Source organism: Pholis gunnellus (assembly GCF_910591455.1).
Source record: "Pholis gunnellus genome assembly, chromosome: 5".
In the NCBI taxonomy this organism is placed as follows: domain Eukaryota; kingdom Metazoa; phylum Chordata; class Actinopteri; order Perciformes; family Pholidae; genus Pholis; species Pholis gunnellus.
Window position 1 is genome coordinate 6,597,005 of NC_136531.1, and position 24,701 is coordinate 6,621,705.

The 24,701-nt window shown below is 42.2% G+C and overlaps 2 protein-coding genes across 3 annotated transcripts; both read right to left on the minus strand.

Moving 5' to 3' along the window:
* Window positions 1-14,446, minus strand: ern2 (endoplasmic reticulum to nucleus signaling 2). 2 transcript variants are annotated; one of them, XM_079160259.1, is made up of 25 exons: window positions 14,140-14,446; window positions 13,391-13,508; window positions 13,266-13,299; window positions 12,866-12,938; window positions 12,698-12,770; window positions 12,460-12,582; window positions 11,871-11,972; window positions 10,762-10,821; window positions 10,404-10,620; window positions 9,762-9,840; window positions 9,524-9,674; window positions 7,892-8,034; window positions 7,453-7,635; window positions 5,919-6,060; window positions 5,581-5,670; window positions 5,388-5,478; window positions 4,718-4,907; window positions 3,690-3,786; window positions 3,318-3,517; window positions 3,015-3,038; window positions 2,784-2,931; window positions 2,358-2,485; window positions 1,943-2,066; window positions 1,779-1,846; window positions 1-1,697 (listed from the first exon to the last, which is right to left on the minus strand). In XM_079160259.1, exons 1-25 carry the CDS (start codon window positions 14,227-14,229, stop codon window positions 1,515-1,517), a joined length of 2,931 nt encoding a protein of 976 aa, XP_079016385.1. In that variant the 5' UTR covers window positions 14,230-14,446; the 3' UTR covers window positions 1-1,514. The 2 variants fall into 2 exon arrangements, with proteins under 2 accessions (XP_079016385.1, XP_079016386.1); XM_079160260.1 differs by lacking the exon at window positions 3,015-3,038.
* A 1,067-nt stretch (window positions 14,447-15,513) lies between these two features.
* On the minus strand, window positions 15,514-22,101 carry LOC306695481 (carbohydrate sulfotransferase 12-like). The gene is made up of 6 exons (XM_079158735.1): window positions 21,977-22,101; window positions 18,798-19,454; window positions 18,387-18,529; window positions 17,103-17,231; window positions 16,768-16,960; window positions 15,514-16,096 (listed from the first exon to the last, which is right to left on the minus strand). Exons 2-6 carry the CDS (start codon window positions 19,341-19,343, stop codon window positions 15,824-15,826), a joined length of 1,284 nt encoding a protein of 427 aa, XP_079014861.1. The 5' UTR covers window positions 19,344-19,454; window positions 21,977-22,101; the 3' UTR covers window positions 15,514-15,823.
* Between the last annotated feature and the right edge of the window lie 2,600 nt (window positions 22,102-24,701).

Below are 24,701 nucleotides of genomic sequence, written 5' to 3' on the forward strand. Positions count from 1 at the left end.
TTTTTTTAATTTACAAACTAACAACACTTGATTTATTAATTCTCTGGCACACCCAAAGCATCAGTTCAATTCACTCATTCACAAAAAAGTACAAAAGTTTGGATTCTTCATCATTCATTCTACTGCAGACCAATGAAAAAAGCCTTCATCCAGTGGTTACAGGGAGATACTTCACATATCTCTGAGAGCATTTAGTGCCATTTGAAAAGAGGCTCAAAAGCTCAAGCAATGCCAACATTCAGGAGTGGTGAAATACATTGCATTTCTGTTGAAAATATTCATTTAAATGAAATTGGCAAATGAAGTAGTTGCCATTGTTGTATTATCGTCCTGCACACATTCGTGATCAATCTGATTTACCCAGAACTCGCCCAGGTTTTAACAGAGCCAATGATATTTGACTATTGGCGCTTCATGTACTGCTTTTTAGTGAGAAACGAGGCCGCAGTACATTCTTCAGTCAGTGTAGCTACATTCGGACACACATATCAAATACATAAAAACAAACGGCAAAGCAAATATTGTGGAGTCTTTGGCACTTCCTACAGAGGAGCTGAGAGAAGCACTGCAGCAACGTAACTGTTTAACTGGTACAAAGGATAGCAGAGATTTATTCTACGACATGGAGCCTTGTAACAGCAACACAAGCTTTATCTCTTATAAAAACCTGTAGTCCTGTGTCTGTGTGACCTACAGTGCTGTGACAAAGTTTGTGCCCCTCGCATATGGTTTGTGGAGCTGTTTAATCTGGACTCCAGAGCTATTAATAGGTGAACATCACCTTCCACAATATGCTCGCGTGAACCAAACCAGAGGGCATTTGACGCCTGAAAATCTGTTATGACGGGTTTTTTTTCTTCATTTATTTCAAATTAATATCATCATAAAATAAATTACATTTTCCTATTAGTTTAATGTAATATTAAATAACATGATCTAAGTTTTAGACAAACTTTTAAAAATGAAATTGTTGCATGTCATACCCCTCTCTCTCCTTTTGTTTTCCACTCTGTCTTTCTATTAATTAGCCGGAAAATAAAAAAACAAACCTTAAAAAGGATCAGTGTGTCGCATTTCGGGAGATCTATTAGCAGAAATGGAATATAATAGTCATAACTATGTTATCATTCGTGTATAATCACCTGAAACTAAGAATCGTTTCTCTCCAGTAGTTGTTTAGAGGAAACACATTGATGAACTATTGCATTTAATTGAATACAAAAATTCTGATGGAGTTACAAGTCAAGATGTAGTTCAAAAACATTGTTTATTATTAATATAAATAAAATATGCAGCTTTAGTGGAGGAGTGGACTTTCTAATTTAATCTTAAAACCGTTTCCTGATCAACAGCTGCAGAAAAATAAAAGGAATCTATAAAACAACTCAAGCCATATAAAAACTTTTTCACAGCACTGTACCAAAAAAACAGTGCGGGCTTTACAAAAGCAATAAAGGGGCACTTTCTGTACATCAGTGTGTGTACAGGGTATAATGTGCAGGGTCGTGTTATTGCTATTTGGCGTGGGGGGGTAGAAAGTAGGGGTGAAACAGTCTCTCATGGGAGCAGATGTGCAGAGCAGCGTGTGTGTGCATCAGTAACCGTGGAAAGCGTGAGGTGAAGTAGCTGACGAAGCCGTCGGGCAGCTCGCCGAGAGTCTCCTGCACCTCCGGTGGCAACTCGTGGTAGTGATGCTTCTGTAACGCGTCAACATACACAGTGTCAAAGCCTGACTACTTGTGTCAAATAAATAGAAGAGTTCCAGTAAGCATGCTGACCTTATTCCTCATGGCTCTCAGCAGATCTCTGACCGAGTTCCCTTTATATGTCCTGAACCGCCTCAAGTCTGCAACGCACACAGGGAGATTACAGACCATTTGATGGGCTTTGTCATCCCGCACACAGGTTCAAACAGTGTAGTAATGTGATGCAATGCGTGTACCTGTCTGCAGCGGCACAGAGATATGCATCCTCCAGTTGGTTCGAACCACTGCTCTCCCTGCAGTCTCCAGTTTGACCACGATCGCACTGTCTGCTGGTTCCTTCTCTATTCGGTCACTCACGTCCTACGTACCAACGCACACAAACACACTCAGACCCCGCTTGCACATATTTTGCTCTGTGCTTATCAGAAAAAATAGGAATTTTTTAAACCAGGAAGTAATGACAAGTAGTCTCGTTACTAGTAGTAGCCTCCTGTGGACAGGTGTTGTAAATAAGCACTAAACACAGTGAATCTGGGCATACATGCATGTTGATGCTACTTTAACTTGCCCATCTCAAACAAAGTTTACTAATCAAGAGAGACAGCTGGCACAGCTTGATTTGTGTCTCCATGGCCAACAGATTTAACACACCTGGAAAAAGAGCAGCTGCTTCTCGGGGCCCCAGAAGAACGGATGTTTGAGCACACAGGCGGTGGAGGGCCGCGACTCGGCCTCGGCACTGATCATCTGCTCAATCAGATCCTGTGCTATGACGTCATCTGATTTGAGGGAGAAAGTTTTCAGGGTTTCATGTGTTTGTGACATGAGCTGATTTTTTTGTGATTATTGTAATTGTGCAATTACGGTAATGTCAGAAAATTGCATGTAAACCATAAAAAAATGATTATTTAAGGAATTTGTAGCAAGAAAATCCCTGAGCACTGAGGATACTTGGAAAGAAGTTGGATTGTTGAGGTGTGATCTGAAGATGGTGGTGCAAGGCCAAACTAGCTTTAATTCTGGAGCAAGCTATGAACTGAAGCCAGTGAAGACGTAAAGCACAAAGACCGCTCTCACCGTGTATATCCTCCATAAAATGCGAGAGTGAATATTCTCCCGACAGGATGTTGAGCTGCCGTCTCAATGAATCACCAAAGGGGTGCTGCCCCCTGCTGACCACGAAGTAGAACACACAGCCTGCCGAGAAGACGTCCACCGCTGCCGTCTGTGCAGAGAAGAGGAGAAACACCGGATCAGAAAACAAACACAATTTGTCCGTAAAAATACAAACAAAAAACTGGTCTCTACCTCAGAGTTCCTCAATCTTGGGGACTGCTCAGTTTTGGTTTTGTATGTAAATTTAGGACAGAAAATAAAACAAAAAAAGTTTCAATCACTCTTTTTAAATGACATTGTGTCTATGCTCTTGAAAATAAAATACCAAAGTATGTCTCATTCAAATTGGCACCACAACTTCAAATGATGGGACTTTAAATCTGGATCACAGACCCTCAAGCTACTTCCATCATCTATTCATTTATTCTAACTGTGACCCCTTTAGAGTGTTCAAAGAAATATATATTACATATGTAATGTGTGTGTGCGTGTTACCGGTTTGTTGCCGGGAGTGTCCCGCAGTACTTCAGGAGCTATCCACCCTTCGGTTCCTGGTATTCCTGACCGCAAAGAGAAGCTGCTCCGACCGTCTGGGATCTTCTTACAGAGTCCAAAGTCAGAGATGAGAGCTCGGACCCGACCCAGCGCACTGGGACCAGAGAGGAGGATGTTTCTAGGCTTCAGGTCACGATGGACTAAAGGGAGAGAGACGATGGAGAGCGAAGAAGAAAGAGGAAGAGGGGAAATGCAGAAAAACATTTTAGCTGTCAAAAGTTGAGCAGCACTGGTTTCTGGGGGAAATAATTTAGAAACAAATAAAGAAAGGTGTGTACATGTATAGTCTATATGTGTGTGTGTATCTCAGACCTATGTTGAGTGAGTGGAGGTGTGAGAGGCCACACATGGTCTGTCCCAGCAGAGTTATAGGATTCAGCTCAGGAAAGCAAGACGGATCCTCCACGTACTGCAGAGAACAGAGACACACAACAAACACGTTTTATTTTGTTATTACAACCTGTGAACACCCACACAGCTGCTTTTAGTCACTCTGACTGATTATGACTTCTGCTCATGTTGAAGGTGCAGCGATGCTTTGATGGGGATTGACGTCCCAAATCTCCATCGACCAATAAGAATGATAAACGTGTAATTGTAATTGGTTCCCATCGAACAGGTTCTTGTATGATTGCGTGGTCCTCTGCTGCAAAAAGAAGATATTAAAAACTACTTGCTCACACGAAATAGAGCCGCAAGGCTGGCTCTTCGCTGCTATTTCAAACTGTGGCAAAGATGCACCGCAGTCTGTCATGGATTCTAATAGTTGCCAGCAATGCAATCATGGTGGTAAACCAGACTTGTACAGACAGGTCTAACGCATAATCATCTACAAATGTCCCCATGGGCCATCTTCTACTTCCTTGCCAAGGAACTCATTTAAAGAGCCTCCAGTCAGTGGAACTCATTACTTATGTTAAACAAATGAGAAGAAATATCTGAAACTAATAAGGGGGGGGAGAGGGGGGGGGGGGCATACAAGAGGAATAACACCACCTGCTATAATGTTTTGTTTGATGAATTGTTCAAGGTAATGGATATTGTGATTGCTTTTGACTTTAGATATGTTATTTTGTGTCTGTATGTTGTCAGTGTTTGTTTTTACTTAACGTTTAACACAGAAAAATTAGAAACCGCTGCTGTGGATCCGAAAGAGAATAAAAAGGTGCAACAAAGCTAACAGGAGACTCAGGAAGACGTCAATCACTTACAGTCTAGTCACGCCCACACAGTCCTGAGAAAAACACCTGTGTGGCTGCTCAGAGCCTTTAACAGATAACTTGATAACAATAACAATAACAATAACAGGAAGTCAACTGACGAGGCCCTACAGTGCTGACCTGTTGCAGGGTGGCAGCGCACAGCTCGATGGCGATGTACGTGAAGAGGCGGTCTCTCTCTGTGCAGAAGTATCGGATGACGTTCGGGTGAGTGTCCGACTCTCGGAGGAGCTGCACCTCGCGCTCTGCTACCTCGAAACACTCCGGCAGTATTCGCTTCACCGCTACGTGGCGTCCATCGAAATTACCCCTAAAGTCCCCAAAACAGACGGCCATGACACTTTATGCTCAGTACTGTACGTGCATCAGAACAATTTAGTTTATAGAAGAAATGAAGTGGGTTGTTTTTATGGTTTAGCCCATTAACTCAAATCTGTGGATATGTTTTGTTAGTACTATTTTCCACACCATAAATATTTAGTTTGATTTCTACAATGGTTTAAAAAAAAACCATGAGATCCATTTAGCTGCTTCAGTTTCAGGGTCCTGGTGTTGTGCATGCTGACTCACTGTCACGACTTAATGGGACAAGTGAATAGTGCATGAGTCATCATTAATGCTATTTGTAACCTGCTGTGACAACCAAATAAAATGGTAATAAACTAATTCTGACTGAATGGTGAGGAATCAATATTGTAATATGTTGGAAAATGCCTGACAGAAGAGTAAAGTACACCTGTTCTGCACTTAGCTGTCGTAACAGCGCTGTGTTGAAATATAAATACTGTACCTGAAGACAAAGGTTCCCGCGGTGCCGTGTCCGAGCACATCAGACGGCGTGAAGGAGATTTTACCCACCTGAACCTCCTCACTGTTTCCTTCTGAGAGACGTAGGGAAGGAAGAATGAAGCAGCAAGATATTAATTTCATCTTAGTGGTGCGGGACAGAAGGAAATAAAACAATTTTGATGTTGAAACGTTACCTGCTGTGGGTTTGTGTCCGGCGGTGCCATTTTTATCGGTGCTGCTGCTTTGAGTGTGAGGACTAGGTGGAGGGTCGGCAGGCGGAGTATCTGGATACAGAAAAGTGAAGATTATCAGTATGATTGTGTCTTTTTTTTTTCTGTACCCAAGTCAACCAAGGTGTGAATAACATATTCAAGATTTCTAGGCTTTGAGAAAACCTGCTGCCTCAACACTATTCATTTTAAAAATCCTTAATTTCTCAAGTGCAATGCAAAGGAGAATGTTCATCATTGAACTGGACCCACAGGTCATTAAATACAGGGAATAAAGCATAACAGGGGAACAAGTTGCTTACCACTGGAGAGGTTTGTGTCAGTAGAAAGAGTTGCGTCTGAAGAGACCGAGGTCACCGTCTGCATGTTTGTCTGCATGCGCTGGAGACGAGACTCAAAAGCCTCCTCCAGCTGCCGTTGAGCTTTCAGCTGATGAGCTGCACGCTGCAGAAACACGCACAGATACAGAGCACATTAAACGCTGTTGGAAGAGGCCGTTAGAGAGATCCGTGTTGAACAGGAGCTCTTCTTTGAGAGAGATTTGTAAGATTATAGAACTCTTATATAGAGCAGCACTGTCAATAAAAACCCAGCAAATAACATTCAGCCCAAAGGTTGAGAGAGAAAAGTCTTAAAAGACTGACAACAGACAGACGGGGCATTCGGGTACATGTTGCCTCATGAGCATTATTTTAGCAACACATTTGGCTCCATTAGATAAGCTAAATAAAGCATGAATTTACAAATATTGGCATGAGACACTGAGTGCCGAGTTTCATAGTCTAAGAATAGTGCATCTGTGCACAGGATTTGGTTTGAACAGAACAACATGTATTGTTGAATGTATTTTTCATTTCAGGTTTTACTTTTTCTCCCCTTATTTCTGATAATAATAAGTCAAGTACATAACACAAGAGACATCACATAGAGCTTTGTCGTATTATTACAGTGAGAAAACCACAGTTCATGATGGTTTCTACTCCGATTACTTCACTGAGAGCAGCCTCAACAGACAAAACTAAAACGCAGCCAAAAAGAGGTTGCAGCTCCAGTTAAGTGTGGAGTTTTCTTTTAGACAATCAACAGTTAAGTTCATTGACACTCACCAAAACACATTTTCTGAATCCTTCAAGCCCAACAAATGCATTTCCTTGTTTACATCAATGTTCAATAGCCATCGTTCTTCTTCTTCCCTGCTTTTCTGGTGCATTGCTGCACATTTTGTTGGGTTTCCACCACATACTCAAACCTGATCAGTGGAATAGTGTTAAACCATTTGCACAACTGTCTATTTATCACTCATTTGTGCACACGCATCCATGTGCATCCTTGTAAGTGTGCACGAGATGAACAAATCCACTCATAGAAAAACAAGAACGCCACAGGATACCTCTATCTCCTGCTTGTACCATCACTGCTGTTTGATACCGGTGCAGTTTGCCACCTTTTGTTCATATCGTTGAGAATAAAACTGCATCTTAAACACACAAGCATCACTAGGGACATTTTTAGCTTTTTAATTTGGATGTGTGAATGCACATGGCAAACATTTTGCAAAGGTGTGTGTTTTTAATTTTGGAAGTTGAGCCTCAGCTCCTATAATTAACTGTGTAGCCCGTACAGATCCTTATTTTAGTATATTTTGGTAGTTATGATCAGGACTGACGTTGGTTTAAAAAGATTTATCTCAGTGAAAGTGGAAAAAATTATCTATAAATAATTCTAGGGCAGTTTTTTGACGTGACATTTCTGTCCTCTGAAGACATCAGAGCCCCTTTTTTAAACGTTAAAAACACATGCGTCTAAACACCAGACAGACATAAGACACAAACTCACAACGGGGTACGTGAGCGCGAAGGCCAGCCATCCTCCCAGCAGCAGCGTCAGAACAGCCAGAGTCAGACGGTCCTGAGTCATATAGACGGGCAGCACAGCGTCCGGCCTCTGGGCCTGTCCTGTCGACCTCCCATCACCCCCTCCTCTGTCAACATTAGTGGCGCTGCGGCTACCAGTCTGGAACTGAAGGACACAATAAGACAAGCGGGATGAGAAACAACGGAAATATAATGAGGTTTAATGACTTGTTTTTATCCGTGTTCGTCCTCAGTGTTGTCTGTAAAGCAGTTCACAATGAAAGTGGATTTAGTAGTTTATCCCATTATTTCTTCGGTCTCTGACACAGCTGCTGTGGTAGACAGTGACAACATGAGGGAAGAGGGTTACTGTCTGATATCATTGCTGTGACTCTCAGCTGTAGACTGCAGCCGTGACTCACGTAGCGCTGATGGTCGTAGGAGGCAGGCGAGGGAGACGAGGCAGAAGGTCGAGGGGGGATGACTGCCTCACCAGAACGCTGCAGGCTGACTGGGAAATCCCTCAGCATGGTGGTGTGAGCCACTGGAGGGAGCTCGTGATGACCTAAACACATTCAGGAGATATTCAGAGCCGCTTGAGTGACTGTGTTTCTGGTCACTTTCTTTTCTCTCGTCAGTAAATCAAAGAGAGATATTTTAGTTTAGGGGATTTTGTGACCTTTCTTCTTTAGCCAGAGTTACTGCTTTCATGCTGAACACAAAGTGAGGACACTTAAAATGATTGTGATATTCGCTCGTTTCATCTCAATACTTGACATTGAAATAACTGAAGATTTGTTGCTGAATGCCCGGGAAACACAGTCGTCCTCCACCAAGTCACAGGCCTGGAGTGACATCTGTTGGTAAAACTTGATTTGTTTTTATATCTCTCCCAAACACAAGTCGAAACAAAGTGACACTCAGCTATGCTGCTGGAGGGAATGTGGATAAACCATGCTTGATCATGCTCATGTTTTCTGGTTTTGTCCCCTATATTCAGACATTCCGGAAGGAAGTAGCAACAACCACCTCAAACACCCTGGACTTCTCCCTGATGATACCTGCAGATGATACCTACCTCCTAAAGACACTGTTGGCAACAAGTAAAAAGGCCAATATATGATATGGGCTTTCGGAAAACTATCTAACTGCTGGCCTCTTTGTCTGTATTGTTAAACCCCTACATCTTAAACAGAGGACCTACTAGAAAACAGTGTGTTTATTGAGCCAATGAGGTATTATTGTATGTACCGTGTGTAATATTTCATTTGCCCCGTTTTACTGATCATCCCATTACCTCATTTATTTGTTTGGTTTCTTATTTGCTTTTTGCTTAAAGTCCTTATTCCTTCATTCATTCATGTATGTTTGTTGTGCTTTGTGTATCATCCATATTTACAAAATCAATACCTAGTTTTATCTTACTAAACAAAATGGAACCATTTTTATATATTTTAGACAAAACATCGGAATGATCCGCTTTTCTGTCGCTGGATTAAGTCACCGTCCAGTTTCAACAGTCAAAGTTAAAATACCAGAACTGAGCACACAGATTTCCTAGCTTTTTAGAATAACTATATACAACATAACTCTGTAACTTATTCAGTTTTTATCATCCTAAAAAAAATTAAGGTTGTGTCCATATATCATCAGTCCACTGCCCTTTGGCCTTAGTAAACACAGATTTTCTAAAAAATAAATAAAATTAAGCTTTTTCTTATTATATATATATTATAAATATGTGTTTTACAAGAAAATGTTTTACAAGAAAACACAGAACCATGATAATGACTCTGTGGTTTGGAAACAATCTTTACAGAATACACATATTCATAGTTTGTTATGGCTGTAAGGAACCAGGAAACTTAGTTGTGAATTACATAGAATTGTTTAGTTAGAACAGCCATCCAGCTGGCATGAAGTTGTCATTGCTATTGGATGACATCCAGTGTGTGTGTGTGTGTGTGTGTGTGTGTGTGTGTGTGTGTGTGTGTGTGTGTGTGTGTGTGTGTTTGTGTGTGTGTGTGTGTGTGCGTGTGTGTGTGTGTGATTACCTATTAGCAGCCAGTGGTTTTTCCGGCTGTTTGTGCTTCCTGCTGGATAGCGCACATCAGTGAACGGTGTGATCTCACACTCCCCTCGCTCACTGAGCGTCACTCCGGTCGTCAACGGACCCTCGATTCGAGCCAAGGTCAGTCCCCGAGGCTGTCACGGCAACAAGAAGCACAAATCGGTCACATGTATCAGATCAGGTGCGTCCAACACACAAAAAGATTACACGTCTAAACTCACCACTAACGAGACTCCATGGTGGACGAGGGAAGTGAAGGCGTAGAGGTGGGAGTCCAATTTCCCTACATAGAGAGTGGGTCTTAATGAGGAGACAAAGTCAGGTTATTCTCTCAGCCAACTGTTGATTTATTATTTCCTCAAAAATGTATAAAACGTATTTGAATCAAATGGAATGAACTGATTGGTCTCAGGACAAGAAATAACTGATTGGATCTTGGGATTGCCACATTAATAATGAATTGAACAGATGATGAAACAGACTAGTTTATTTATTAAACTATTGCCACAGGAAATACTTTCTAGTTTCTGATTGTCTGGCTTTGTCCCTTAAAACATATTACCAGACACCTCAAACTTAGTTCCAGCCAACAGTTTAACAAAGTTTTTACCACAGCTTATTCTTTTAGTCTGCAGTAAGTGGATGAGTGAGCGTGACATCTAATGCAGCCTGAATAGAGAAAACAACGGAGTCAGCAGTTCTTGGTCTCTTGTCCGTTAAATGTGTATGTCAAGACACCTCACTTAACTTAACTTCAAATTAAAGTAAGGTTGTCGGAGCAAGTGTTGGCCGAGAGCCTTCTAGTTACCGCTCTGATAAATTATGTTTTTTTTTTGAATGCATGTATTCACAATTTCTCTTACACGAGTTGTGCTTGTGCGCTGGCTTGCTCTTTCACAAACTGATAGCTCCACTTCAATGTCGAGTGTGCGTCCTCCTGTTTGTTGGCAGAGGAGAAGGTGAGGAAGCGCAGCGTTTCCATGGCCAGCGACAGGTGAGGGGCGTGTCTCAGTGAGTCGCCAGAGTACAGGTAGACCCCTACGACGGGCGACCCATAGTTCTGACTCCACAAGACGTCACCTGGAAGACAAAAAAATCACACACACACACACACACACACAACACTCAAAGTCTTACGAGGAAGAAGAGGTGGAAGCAAAGAAGCACTAATAAAAAGGTGACCAGATCTTCACATAGTAAAAACCACACACCTCCCCCTACCTGTCTCTCTGTCAACGGTCACAACGAGACCATCACCACTCGACACAAGATGGGCCATCTCTGGAAGAGCAACAGGCAGCACAGGTCAGTTTTGGACAAGTTGGAATGTCACATCTTTGAGTTGCTTCAAGAGATTTCACACATTCTCGCAGGTTTCAAATGAACAAAGTCTGGTTGTTTTAAATAGAAATATCAAGCTAGAAAGCACTCGCATGCATATTTACACATTTTAAATCTATATCTCAAACAAAATATGTGTCAAAATACAGTCTGACAGACAATTATGAAATGCATGTTCCAGATTTTTGGTTAATTCAAATAAGTGCAGTAGTTATTGAGCAAATAGGAATAAGATTCAAAATGCTCTATTTCACAATGTTGAGAAATCCTTTGAAGAGTTCCTGGAGACAGATCTGTAACAAGCTATGAACGTCAAACTTTATTGGACTAAAATCCTTTGACGGTGTCAGATGGGTGGACATCTAAAAGGTACTAAATGCGATGTTGAGAGCAGAGGGATTACCGCCCCGAGGCTCTCAACATGGCGAAAGCTGAGCCGACAGCTCACAGCTAAAAGCGCAAACAGTGCAAACGACGGCAACAGTGCTGACAAAGCAAACTATATGTTAACCCTGAGGGGGGGAAACCGGAGGTCGGGTGCTACGCTTTCTCCGCGATGCCGTTGGTTAGGACGGCCAGCCCGGATATGCAGACAAAGAACAGAGAAACTCGGATTACAACTCAAACAGAGGGAGAGCGACTTCTTTCTCTGCTCAGGTAGACATTACTCCACTATATGTTTACTTAGCATACAGCTATATTGATGCTCTGAATCCTGTGTAGAGGATCTTTAAAGTCAAGTAGATGCTTGACCTTTAAAGAATAAAACAATCCTTAGTATTGACTGATATATTTTATTTAATGACGTGAAGAGACTCCATACAATACTACTGTTATTCTCCTCAAACCTGTTCTAGACATACAGCTAACCAAATACTTCAGTTTGCTTATTACAAAGCAGGTTCTGTGTTATCAGCTCATATTGACATTGAAGTAATCCGGCTAAGTAACTGAATGTGTGTGCAGGGATGTGTGCGAGTGAGACGTACTGTAGTCCTGTTTGTCATCGTAAGGTGGAGCAGAGTAATCATTGTACGTAGCGTTCCACCGCAGCTCCTGTGTCTTGGTGTCAAACATGGTGACCATGTATTCTGTGGAGAATAAACAGTAACGCAGCAAGCATGAGAATACTGTTCATCGACAAGAGTGAAAGATGTCTATTCTGCACTGAGCGCTGCACTTTGGGGAGGGACAAATAGACGACCACAAAGTGTGTTTTATTAGGAGTATGTTGTGGTCTTATTGTGCAAGTTATGATTATTGTTTTTTTATTGTTTTACTGTGGACTTTATTGTGTCCTCATGTCTGTAGCACTGGACCAAACTAACTTAGTTCTTATATTTGGAAGACACACTCGTACGTTGTTCGTAGGGGGGATTCAGAAACTTGGGACGGCCAAAAAAAAAGGAGGATAAACAGCTTCCCAAGCACTGTGTTGTCTCAGCTACCTTGTAAACTGAGTAGGCCTACCGTGTTGTCAATGTATTCTCCTTTAATATTTGTGTGCTTGTATTGTTCTTCTTTATTTGGACATAAATAAATGGTTTAACTGTGTGCATGTTAGTGAGCATGACATACCTGTGCGACCAATGTAGAGCAGGGGAGTGTTAGGGCAGATGGATTCGGAGGAGGAGGTGGTTAAACTGGTTTGCTTCTCGCCCGTCTCAGGATCCACCACAAACCACACATCCTGCTTTTTACCTTCATGTGCACATAAACACACACATGCACACGAATATTAACAAACAGCATTGAAGTATGTCATATATGCACATGTCTCGTTTCTTTCACCTCTCACAAACACACAATGTCTCACCTGTGTAGAGGATACCATCAGAGCTCCTGCAGGGAGCCGACTGAACCAGTTCTGGGATGGTGAAGGGCAGTTTCTGTGGGTACATCCAAACAATGGGGGGGGGGTCATACGGTGAAACCGACACACACAAACACACACACAAACACACACACACACTGCATTGTTTACCATCAGGCCTTCCTTGTGTTTGCCGCCCAGGACATACAAACTGCCATCATTGGGGTCTGGGAGAAAACCCGGCCTACAAAACAAGAATATTCACACAGCAGTCCAGTGATTATTTGAAATATATTTAAATTCCTTTTACCTCTTTCAGCACCAATACTTTATCCAGTACCTTTCAAATACTTTAGTTTGAGTCAAAAAAAAAAAAAAAATCCCAAAAAAATGCAGCTGTCCAAGCATGAATAAAATAATGTAAAGGAACTAACTAATCCAAGAATAAGTACACAAGACTACACATCTGCCTACTTTTGTTACATGACAGCATTCAATACTTTGTTGTTCACAAAACAACATTCAGTCCTTTATTTGTATGAGTACTTGCATGTATTTGTGTGTTACTCACTCTGTGAGGTAGACAGGTACTTGAATAATAGGGTCTGAAAGAAATCAAAGAAAGATTTAATGAGAAATATGTTAGAATAGAATTAGAAATTCATGAAACAGTGTTGACGTCTATGTGTAATGAACCTTCTCTGAGGGTCCACTTGATGTCTCCTGACTGTTTGGAGACAGCATGCAGACTACCGTCCATTGTGGAGACGAACAGGAGGGATTCTGGGAGGGTGACAGATCTGACCCCTCCAACCTGATGGGCCGCCAGGAGGAGAGGGGGAGAGAGAGAGAAAGAAAGACTTTAAGCCAGGTGTAGTGTCATGTATCTGTGATTTCAGCACAGCTGGACTACAGCTTGTGTGTGGACTCTGTGGATGTGGATGTGTGAGTGGGTCGACAGACCAGCTCTGCTCTCATAATTATACCGTGTTCCTCATATAGCAGGATATCCTTATCCTTATCCTTACCTACCACCCCCCCCCCCTCCTCCCAACACGTATACACTTATACTCAATGCTGAGAACGTGTGTGTGTTCACCACTCCCATATTTACCCACCAACGGGTGGCAAATGGCAACACTGTGTGTGGTACGAGCACACCATTGCAAACTCTTGAGTCAAGAAGACGAGCAAAAAAGACGCTCAATGCATGCACGCACGCGCAAACACACACACAGAGGCAGTATTAACTTTCTTCAGGCAACTTGCACTCAACGTCCTATCATCATATCACGGCAACTTTACTCGAGCCTGAAATAGACACAGAAGCGCAGTGGGATGCCAGTTGCGGTCCGTGCTACGCATAAATAGCAAGACCCAATCAGTATTAACAACAACAACAACAGGAACACCCCACGCACAGTTTAACGTGACACACTTTATACCTGAAACAGCTTGCCGTCCCAGGACAGCAGGAGGAGAGACAGCAGCAGGCGTCCCAGAGCCCCCATGACCCCCAACACTCTTTGTTTCATGGCTCTGAACAAACGGAGCTCTATTGAACTAACAACAGAGGTCGAACTCTCTCTCCATTTCCAGCGCGAGCGTCCATCTGTCACAAAGTTAGTCCGCACCAACCGTTGAACATCGCAAACAAGCCGCGCGCGTAGTCCTTAAACACGGTGAAAGCTACGCTTAGCAGTGCCACTTTAAAACCATAATAACAGCAACGCAGCCGTTGGACATACTTTATTTCCGTGTTGGGACGGAACCGGGTGACGTCGGGACAGAACTGTCAAGCAACGAGGAGGGCGGGGTCCGACACCGCCCCCCTCGCTGAGTGGCAGGAGGCTCGGCCAATGGGAGGAGAGGCTTGGAGCAGAAGGGGAGGGGCTGTAGAAAAGGCTGGAACACGTGGAAACAGACAGCAGGACAGTTGTGAACGCAACAACAGCGGCTTTTTGTGCAATAGAAAGTAGTGGAGGGCGTGATTGTTTGTCTATACACTCCCTACAGCACTGGTGTAATGCAGCCAAGTACTGTGCTTAAGTATACATTTTAGGTACTTGTTCTTTGCCTGAGTATTTCCATTTTATGGAACTTTACACTTCTACTGTATATTTCTGAGTGCAACCCTTTCCTTGTATGGATACTCATACTCCACTACAATTTAGAGGCGAATTCTGTACTTTTTCCATTTATTACATTTGTCGGAGAGCTTTAGTTACTTTCATAGTGTCTTTTATAATAATGTTACACTCTGTAAGGGGTCATTCTGCATATTAAGTACTTTTACTTTTTTAGTACTTTTTGGTGAAAATACTACTGTAGCCTACTTATACTTTAGGATGCACTCCAATACTTTCACACATTTGGAAGACTCACCGACAGATTGAATTTTGAATGGTAAAAATCAAAGCAGGAGAGGATATCCTGATATCTTGCCTCTACTATGGGTCAAGCTCCAAAAATGCTGGATCGTTATACCCATAATGTAGCAGTAGCATCTTTTTATTAGACCCTCAATGCCTGGTAAACACCCACATCTTTCAAACTATATGCCAACAGTTGGTTTAACCTTTACTTAAAGTTAAGAAGTCTTTTTAAAGCCTACAATTGATAACGGTCCTCCACAGCTACAGAAGACATACAACTGTTGCGTGTTACTCCCTGGACTATTAAACAGACCTTACTTACGATACCACTATTGTGGTATTGCCACTTAAATATTTCTGCCACATACACAGTCAAAAATAAAGTCACATATACAAAAACACTTTATTTCTCTGCAACACATTTCCCTTCACAGAGATGTCAGTCAACAGTTAGCCTCAGTCCTTTCCCAATGACTTACCGAAATACTACTCACAAAATACTATTCAAAGTGCCTTTACATGGGGAAAACAGACTAGGATAATGCAGCTTGAAAGCAGGTGTGCTTCAGATATGAAATGATGCCGAAAATGCAATAATACTGGCAGGCACTTCTGTCATTTGAGGTACGCACAAAGCGAATGAAACAAACAGCATCATAGACTGGTCTTAAAAGGCATTTGCTGGCTCGGCGCAGGCAGTTGAGGTGTGGGCTCTACACACAGTGCAGCGCCCAGGCCTTTGGCTCGGCGTGGTCTACTGGTGGAGTGTGCTGTCAGGTTTGGGATAGCCAAACATCTCAAAGTCTGGTTGATACAGCTTGTACAGTTCTCTCCTCATTGTTATGGGAATCTGTGCAAACCAGTCTCTTTCCCAGCTGGCTGCAGTGCGGTTTCGAGCCCCTGAAGGGAAGCGTAGCAGCTGATCCACCTCCAGAAGCTTCAGCAGGTGCTCCGCGTCTGTTTCCAGGGTTTCTAGTCGCCCAATGAAGTCATACTTCACCTGGCATGGATGGCACAGACGGTACACCTGAAACACACAAAAAGCAGGCGTACAATTTTATAACTGCGTCCGTTTGTGCGTCTGTTTGTAATACCTGACACAAAGTGCGAATGGCAGAGACGATAGGTAAGGGCAAGAAGTCCATGTTATACTGGTATGGTCTTTTAAAGCTAGGGTTGGTAATCTTGAGAAACTGGCAAGAGTATGCTATATTTAAAAAACAATCCAACAGAAAAACCCAGCCCAGTGTTGCCAACTCTTTTCCAATGAAGGTAGTTAGCAGCGCTAGCTCCAATAGTTGCTAAACCTAGCAAGAAAATCGCCAAGTCAGCAACACTGACATCCCGTCCCTTCAGGTCAACCTCCAAAGCCACTCCCCCAAAATTATCATAATGAACGATCATTTAATTAGTGCCAAATTTAATGATTGGACCGGCTTATTAAAATCCTCCGACGGCCACAGATACCGGATTTTTGTATGATTCTTTCATTGCTGTCAGGATGTAATGAGAATTTCAACAAAAATATAAAACGTGTTTTTGAAGATTATTAACCCTGCCTTTAAAAAATGATGTAGAAGTTGAATATGAACAACAGGAGGGGTAAGTATGTAGAATAACCTCACGGCATCCAATCATCTGAGAAATAATGTCAAACTGTATCAAGTGGAGCCTTTCACTGCTGTGTGAGACAAGTACCTGCCGCCAGTGTTCGTTGAAGATACTCTCCCTCTCGGTCTCTGCATCCAGCAGGTATGTGATAAACTGCTGGAATGTCGGCTTGATTCCCGCTGCAAACGCCTCCGCTGCTGTCTCTGGCAAACCGCCTGACACGTTAGCATAACGACGCAGCATGACAGAGCCAAACTGCTTGTAGAAGTCCTCGTTGGGCCTTAAAAACAAACACAAATACACCCAGTTCAAGAATGATAGGACTGCAGTTGAATCAAAAGTGTAGCCCATTCCTCACCCTTAAATCAAACACGTACACTACACAGCCCGCTCTGTCTAAACATCCACTATCTGACACACACCTTCCAAACTTGTTCCTGAAGGCCGAGATAAGACGCACAAAAGGGTCTCGTACGAACAGAAACTTGGTGTAGTGCTGGAGCTTGAGTGCCATCAGGTGGCGGGACAGAGAACCATAATGGCGCCAAAACCTGGCAAGAGACACAAACAGCACACAACACCATGAGAGCAGATCTTTAGTTTTGTCCTGATTGTAACGCTTTTTGAGGGTTAGCTGTTTAGTCCCATGCAATACTAAAAAACATTTGTAAGTGACTTGAAAACAAAGCCTGATCAGTCCTTCAGGGGACAAAAAGGTGTCTTGTATGTCAGTGCAGATAGAAAAAACACATGCTCAGATATATATCCAAACACAGACAGCTCCTGAGAGGCAGAGAAAGGTCTGTCTGTGCTGCAGCATCAACCCCCCGCCCGTCTTTTCCATTCCCCTCTTCCAAGAGTCAACTCAGTAAATAACTCCTTCAGCTCACATGTAGTTCCTCAAACGGTAAAACTGAATAGCTAAGTGTTTCCGTAGAGCTGTCTAAAAAAAGGACAGAGTTACCAAAGAGAAAAATCGTACAGCGACTTACAAACTGAGTCTGCTTAAGTTTCTTAAGTTCTGGATAGACACCCTGATTAATTGGTAGATTATTTTGGGAGTGTGGTTTGTTTTGCATTCCAGTCTTGTTTAGATACATTTCTTAGTTTCTCTGTTTTCCATGTTGAACTGTTGGAGAGGATTTTTACTGAGTTGTTAAAGAAATGATAGTGGGGGCTTGGTTTCTCAGCCCAGGGATTTGGTTTGTGTAGGCTACGTGTCTTCTTTTTCTTTTTAAATTCAGCACTTTTTCCTTCAAAAAGAATCAATATTTTGTTGTGAAGACATGTTCCTTGTGAGATATAGCTTGTTTCTTGCTTAGAGCTAGTGTTAGGAAGTTAAACAGGTCATAAATCCCTATTTTATAATGCTGTGAAAATCTTCTTCAAACAATTGTATTTATTCCAGTTTTTCACCAAAAACTAAATTGTACAAGTTAATATCATTATAACGTTGTGATAAAATTGTGATAGCGCATGATAGCACCCAATATACTTTTTAATGAATAGAGCTTGAACGCAGCGTAATGTAACTCAATGCAACCTCAGATAATGTTAGCTGCTCGCTGCGTTGTTTAGCCTAACAGGACTTTGCTGCCCCACGGGCTGCTAACAGCTAACCCAAACTAGCTCTTCTCCTGCCGATTTCAACACAGATCTGTCGTCCACAATGTAGCATTATCAGGGAGTGTGTGTGTGTGTCATACTTGGCAAAAGTGAGGTGGAGAGAGGAGTTGTGTACGAGGTCAGGAGGTACAGCCTCTGGGTCAGTGTAAGGTTTTCCTGAGGAGGGCGAGATCAGAGACTGAGACAGGACCACCATCACTCGCTTCCAGTTGGTGCACGCCACCTGAACGGAGAACAACGATGGAGGGAAAGAAAAAGGAAAGACGAGGTGTTCAAAAAAGACAAGAGGGCACACGAACGTGTGTTTGTGAATGTTGACAAATGCTAGAGAAATGAAGAACTGTGATTTTAAGATGTTTTTTTGTCTTTCTTGCTATTTTTCTCACACTTAGATCCACACAAAGTGAACTAACCCCCCCCCCCCCCCCCCACACACACACACACACACACACACGCACACACACACACACACACACAAAAGGCAGCTGTACCTTGGGGACGTAGCAGTAGATAATCTGGTGGGTGTCATCCACTATCAGGTGATCCAGCTCCCTGTTTGGGATCTGCTCAAATGCCCGAGTCCTTCCGGGGAATTCAACAGCGTCCTTCCCTGAACACACATCCACGATCCTCTGCTTCCTCGCCTCCTGTTCCCTATCTTCCTCAGCATTACGACTTCTCTCCTTCTCCTCCTCCTCCTCCTCCTCCCTTGTTTCCTCCTTCCTCTGTAGTTGTTTTTCCTTCCCCTCCTCCTCCTCCTCTGTGTGCGCCTCAGCCGCTCCCCCTGTCTCCTCAAGCACCAGTGTTGTACTCGGAGCAGTAGTGGGGACGGCGGAGGAAGAACTGGTCTGGGCTCTGCTGGTGTACGTAGAGTGTGAGGGCCCAGCAGTCGTCTGAAGGTGAGGCGACTTGTGTTTGGGCTCCTGCAGCGGGTAGAGGTTGAAGCCTCCGACGTCGTCCCAGTAGACGATGATCAGCAGGATCATAAACAAAGACCCCAGGATGAACGCCACTCGTAGACCACGCCATGTTCCCATGGTTATACCCGATCCAGAGCCGTGATTGGTGGGGAAACGTGGACGAGGTTATCTCAGCTCCATGGTGGCCATCTACTGCGGAAGGACACACTTCCTGCTTGCCATGTGCAACTGAAAGAAACAGGAAATGTAACTCAGACTTGTGTTCTTTTTTTACGGTGGAATTCATGGAGGCAACTATACACTGATTATGAAATACAAGAACTGGATATTATAGACAGAAGCTGTGTGATATCAGATCTATTCCTCAGTAGCTCTAACTGACAAAACGCATACTGGGGGTTCACTGACAATGGTGGAACATAACTAAGTACATCTACTCAAGTACTGTATTGGTACTATGCTACCTTCTACTTCTACTACTCTGAGTTAACATTTAAGAATATCAATATTTTCAGCTCCTCTCAACCCCTCTCGGAGAGTAATGGCTGAAGGCAGCATGGCCAAATGTTTTTCTTCTGCTTTGTGGAACAGAAAAGATGTAGTTACCTTATAAAGTGTTTGTAAGGAATTATACAAACACTTTAAAATAGGCATAGTGTGTGAGGATAAACACTGCCAAACCTGTTCTCCTCAGAGACATGTAGCTGATTTATAAAGCAATAGTACATAATTTATGAACAATAAATAAATAAATGACTTACAGTTAAAAGCTCTTCAATAAAGAATGTCCTATTACAACGTAGAGCCAACAATCTTTATGTTCTAGAACCCCACCGTTCCATGTTCTGTGTGTGTGTGTACACACAGAAGATGATGCACAATGCAACATTGTATCAGCTGCCTGGTTACCAAGGCAACACCAAGCAGCATCCTTAATTCACTTTGGTTCAGTGGTTCGGTTAAACCAATAACAATCAAAATGGAACAAATTGCACTGCACTAAACTGAAATGAAATACCAACATCATACCCTGTAAATATATACGCTCTCCAGGTGACTGCCTCGGACATGTCGAACACAGTCGGGTGAATTTTACAAAACAACCGTTCAGGCATCGAGTCATCTGAGGCTTATAATTTGAAAGAGGCGGTGCGGAACGCTTACAAGAGTACGTAAGAGCCTGTGGTGACATTTTTACAAACCAGAAACAAACAAGCATAAACAACGATAAAGGTTGGCTGATGTTGAGTGAAACACAGCCCTCATATATTATGTGAAAGGTGCTGAATGCTAAATGAATAATGAATAATGAATAAGTATTGAGGTTTACTGTAACCATGTAGGTCTGGGCAACAGCTCAATGGGCTGTATGATGGTGGGATTCCATCATACGACCGTATTCAGTTATTGTTCCATTATTTTTCAAATCCAAAGCAAAGTCTATTAAATTATTCAGTTTTACATATTTAAAGTACAACTGACAAACAAAATAGAGTATCTTAAAAGACTCGACTCATGTAAAAGGACTTTAACTTTATAATAACAATAAAAATGTTTTTACTGCTACATTTCAATAATATTGAGGACTAACTGTACATTGTGATGGGATATTATTTACTGAAAAGATCTCAATACCTCTTCCTGTAGCCAAACAAATAAGAAATGAATTAATCAAATTTGCGCTTGACATTATCCATCATTCTGTTTCCATTTGAAAGTCCCAAGTCCTAAACGGGACATTTTCTGAAGTATGTGCTATAAATGGTTTTGCCGAGGGGCCGTGGGAACCTCAGGCTCCTCCCCAGGCACTCAGCTGTCACAGAGACGTGAACAAACGGGGCCGTGGGGGTGGAGGCCGCTTCAGTCCAGAGAGCTTATTGTCTGTCCCATAAAAACATCTGCTGCTGGAGGAAAACAGTGGAAACATGGACGCTCCTAAGCCAGAGAAATACAAATCCAGACGGTGGAAGAGCACAACAGAGAATCCTACGGCTCAGAAGTCTTTAGAAAATTATATTTTTTTTTCTGTGGTGTGTCTTTCCATTCGGTTTCAAATCCAAACTCCAAGTTGACTGGAGGGGCCTATTTTGAGTGATCAACATCCATAAACTGCTCTCGTGTCTTGGCACGCGCTGTACTTACACACACACGTGCGTGCGCACAAACACGCGCAAAAGAAGGGGGGGGGGGGGGGGGACATTACAAATTCCTATGTGAACTTTGAAAGTGTCTGTGAAGCTCAATGACACGTCTGCACTTTAAGTTTTAGCATAAGGTTGCTTGGTTTTTACTTTGTATTAAAAAAATAATCTCTCTCTTTATGACAGGAGGTTCAGGCTGTTTTATTTCAGTTCATATTTGTTTCTACTCGCCATCACCTCCTATCAGTCCTCGGTCAGAAAACAACCTTCATGTATACGGTACACGGGTTACAATGTGCCCTTTCACCGGCCGGTGCGGACACTGTCCCCCTCTCATGTAAACGGACACTTTCCCTTTTCTCCGCACGCAGCAGCAGCAGACAGGACGACTGGACATGTTTTCCTCCGGTCTCTCCTCTGCTCTCTCTCTCTCCCACGAGCTCCCTCATCGTGCTCCCTTTGAGGTGCAAGAAAGCCGGTTCTGTTCCCTTTATGCCCTTCACATACCGGGAGCATCACGGTCACAATTAAGCCAGTCTGAACATGAATCTGTCTGTCTGAGGTAAAAAAAACACGAACAAATGACGGGAACCCTGGTTTTTGTCTTACCCGGCAGATGAGCTCCATGGTGCCGGTCGGTCAGCCCTTTGTCGCGTGTCCGACCAGCTCTCTCTGTCTGTCCGTCAGCCCGGGTGATGAGACCGGGTGAGCACGACAGGACTGTGGCGGTCTACGCTCTCCACATAATCAAGCACCGTCTCGCGATATTTGGGTGAAAACAGCTATGTGCTACACACATACAGACACACACACACACACACGCACACACTCCCGTTTTACAGCCCACACCACCACACACGCCCACCGGATTGCTGTGAAACCATAAACCCGCCTACGCCTGGGGCAAACAAGAGCAAGTAGATGGAAAGTTATGCTTAATACAAATAGAAATAAATCACGGTAAATCAAAATCATTAGATATTTAGCCATAGTCAACATTAGGCCTATACGATAGTAAATCAAAATTATGAGATAATAAATCAGGATTATACTAAATCAATATTAGAGGACATTCAATTCTTATGAGAAAGTCAGTCAAAATGATCCGACTAAATTAAAATTATGATATGCTACGCCAGCATTTTGACTTTTGTATTAGTATTTTCCTTTTCCAACAGTTTGTTTTCTTTTCTTGGCAGAAATGGGCTTCCATTTAGCCCCGAGATCACGTACCCAGCATTTCTATTTAGCTAACAATTATTTTTTTTTACACATAAATATTATTTTATATACTTTTGACAACTTTGGGGCCAACAAAATAATGAATAATAGAGCGCCTTGCATACAGCTATACCACGCATTAAGGTGTTTATTTTGCCATAAAAAAGTAAATGAGGTGCACAAAACATTGATAACACTTTTCAATATAGAACAGACCAACACAACACCATAAAGTACAACGTGAATAAAGTTTAGTCAAAGAACCAACAAGTAGTTTTATTGATTAAGGAGATATGTATTGCAGGGCTGTTGTGGTTAATTGCATTGCACTTGGCAGGTGTTTCTATTTTTCTGGGACCTCAGTGTTTAAGCTGTCTTTTTTTATGAACTTATTTTGTCAGTCATAAAAATCTAAATATAGTATCATGCATGTTTGAATGCAGAGCTGTCTCCTAATGAGTATCTATAACATCTGTGAGCTGGTGGGAAAATGGAGGCTGCTGCCTCCACATCAAAAGGACCAGGCGGCTCTTATAAAAAAGGAATGATGTTCCTGTGAAGGCATCGATGGAGCCAGAACAGGTTAATCAGATACGGTTTCTTTGACCCTCCTCACTGAGGACCATGTGGATCAATATTTGTATCCGACCAACTGTTATTAAATATAATTATGACATACTTTACTTGAGTATTTCCATTCTTTATACTTCTATTCCATTACATTTTGGAGGGAAATATTGCACTTTTTAATCTACTACAATTATTCAACGCTTATAGCTTTATATAAAAAAACATGTGTTATGCTTATTACGCAGTACAAGGTCTATAATACTAATCCAACCAGTAGTACACAAAGTATCTCAAATTAGCGGATATTAAAATGCTCCGACATGTATTTGTTAGTGACGTAAACAGAGTAATATAATAGTATAACACAAGCCATTCTCCATATTGAATACTTTTGCTATACTTTATTATGCTGATAATACTGCTACTCAAGTAACATTTTGAATTCTGGACTTTTACTTGTAATGGAGTATTTTTACTTCCTGTTAAGTCAAGTCTTCTATAGATAAGATGTTACTGTCCTGTTGCTCATGTTGAACATCACAGTGAACATCTGTACACACATTAGGTCCTTAGGTTAATGAGGTAAAAGGTCTCTGCAGCCTATAGAGTCAACATATAGAGTGGAATAACACTGTCCGACCTCTCATCTCAACTAGGGATTAAGTGATGAAGCTAAATGGTGCTGGCACATCAATAACTAACTGTTCTCTGTATATCCTGAAAACTGTGAGGCAACATGTTGGATATAAAACTGCACCGTAATTATGGACATTGGTCAAAGTAACCTGCTTGAAAACTTCCTAACAAAAGTCTTCACAATGACAGACCGGCTATCCAGAGGAGTGAAGAGAAAGCCATGATCTTCGCTACATAAAATCTTTCATAACCACAAAATACAGACTAGATATGAAGCAGTGAGATATTTTTAACTATGACAGATAGAAAGATGAAAATCATCTGAGCAGGAAGAAATTTCACCGTAAGCACGATAAAAAACATTTCTTAGACCTCAGATGCAGTGACCTCAGTTTCAGCCGATACCCAGCTGAGCTTTAAACAGCAGCTGCTGAGGACACCGTTATCGGTTTATCAAACGTGATTTGTTACGAAATTAAAAGGTTTATAGTCATCTTAAATTCTAGACGGCAGATAAGCGAACGACAGAACAAAACACTCAGTCTTCAGAAAACTGACTGTGGGATGAGGCTGTTTAACAAACAGTAAGTGTGCTCCATTTAATACATGATGGTAAACCGGAGTGTTAGACTGCAGCAGCACTCTCTATGCACTAAATTAGACATAGTTTGCAGTGAGCATTGTACAAGTACATGCATATATATGCCTCTTTAAAGCTTGTTTATAGTCGACAGAAAATATTCTAACATCCATCTCGACTTCTACTCAGCAACTGTTTTTATTACTGTTCAAATAGAGGAGCCATATCGTGATTGGTTATTTTATTTATTATGTTACTGGCATATAAATGCGTATGTAGATAAGGGTGGTCAAGAGATGCATTCATTTATCCAAGATATCCGACCTG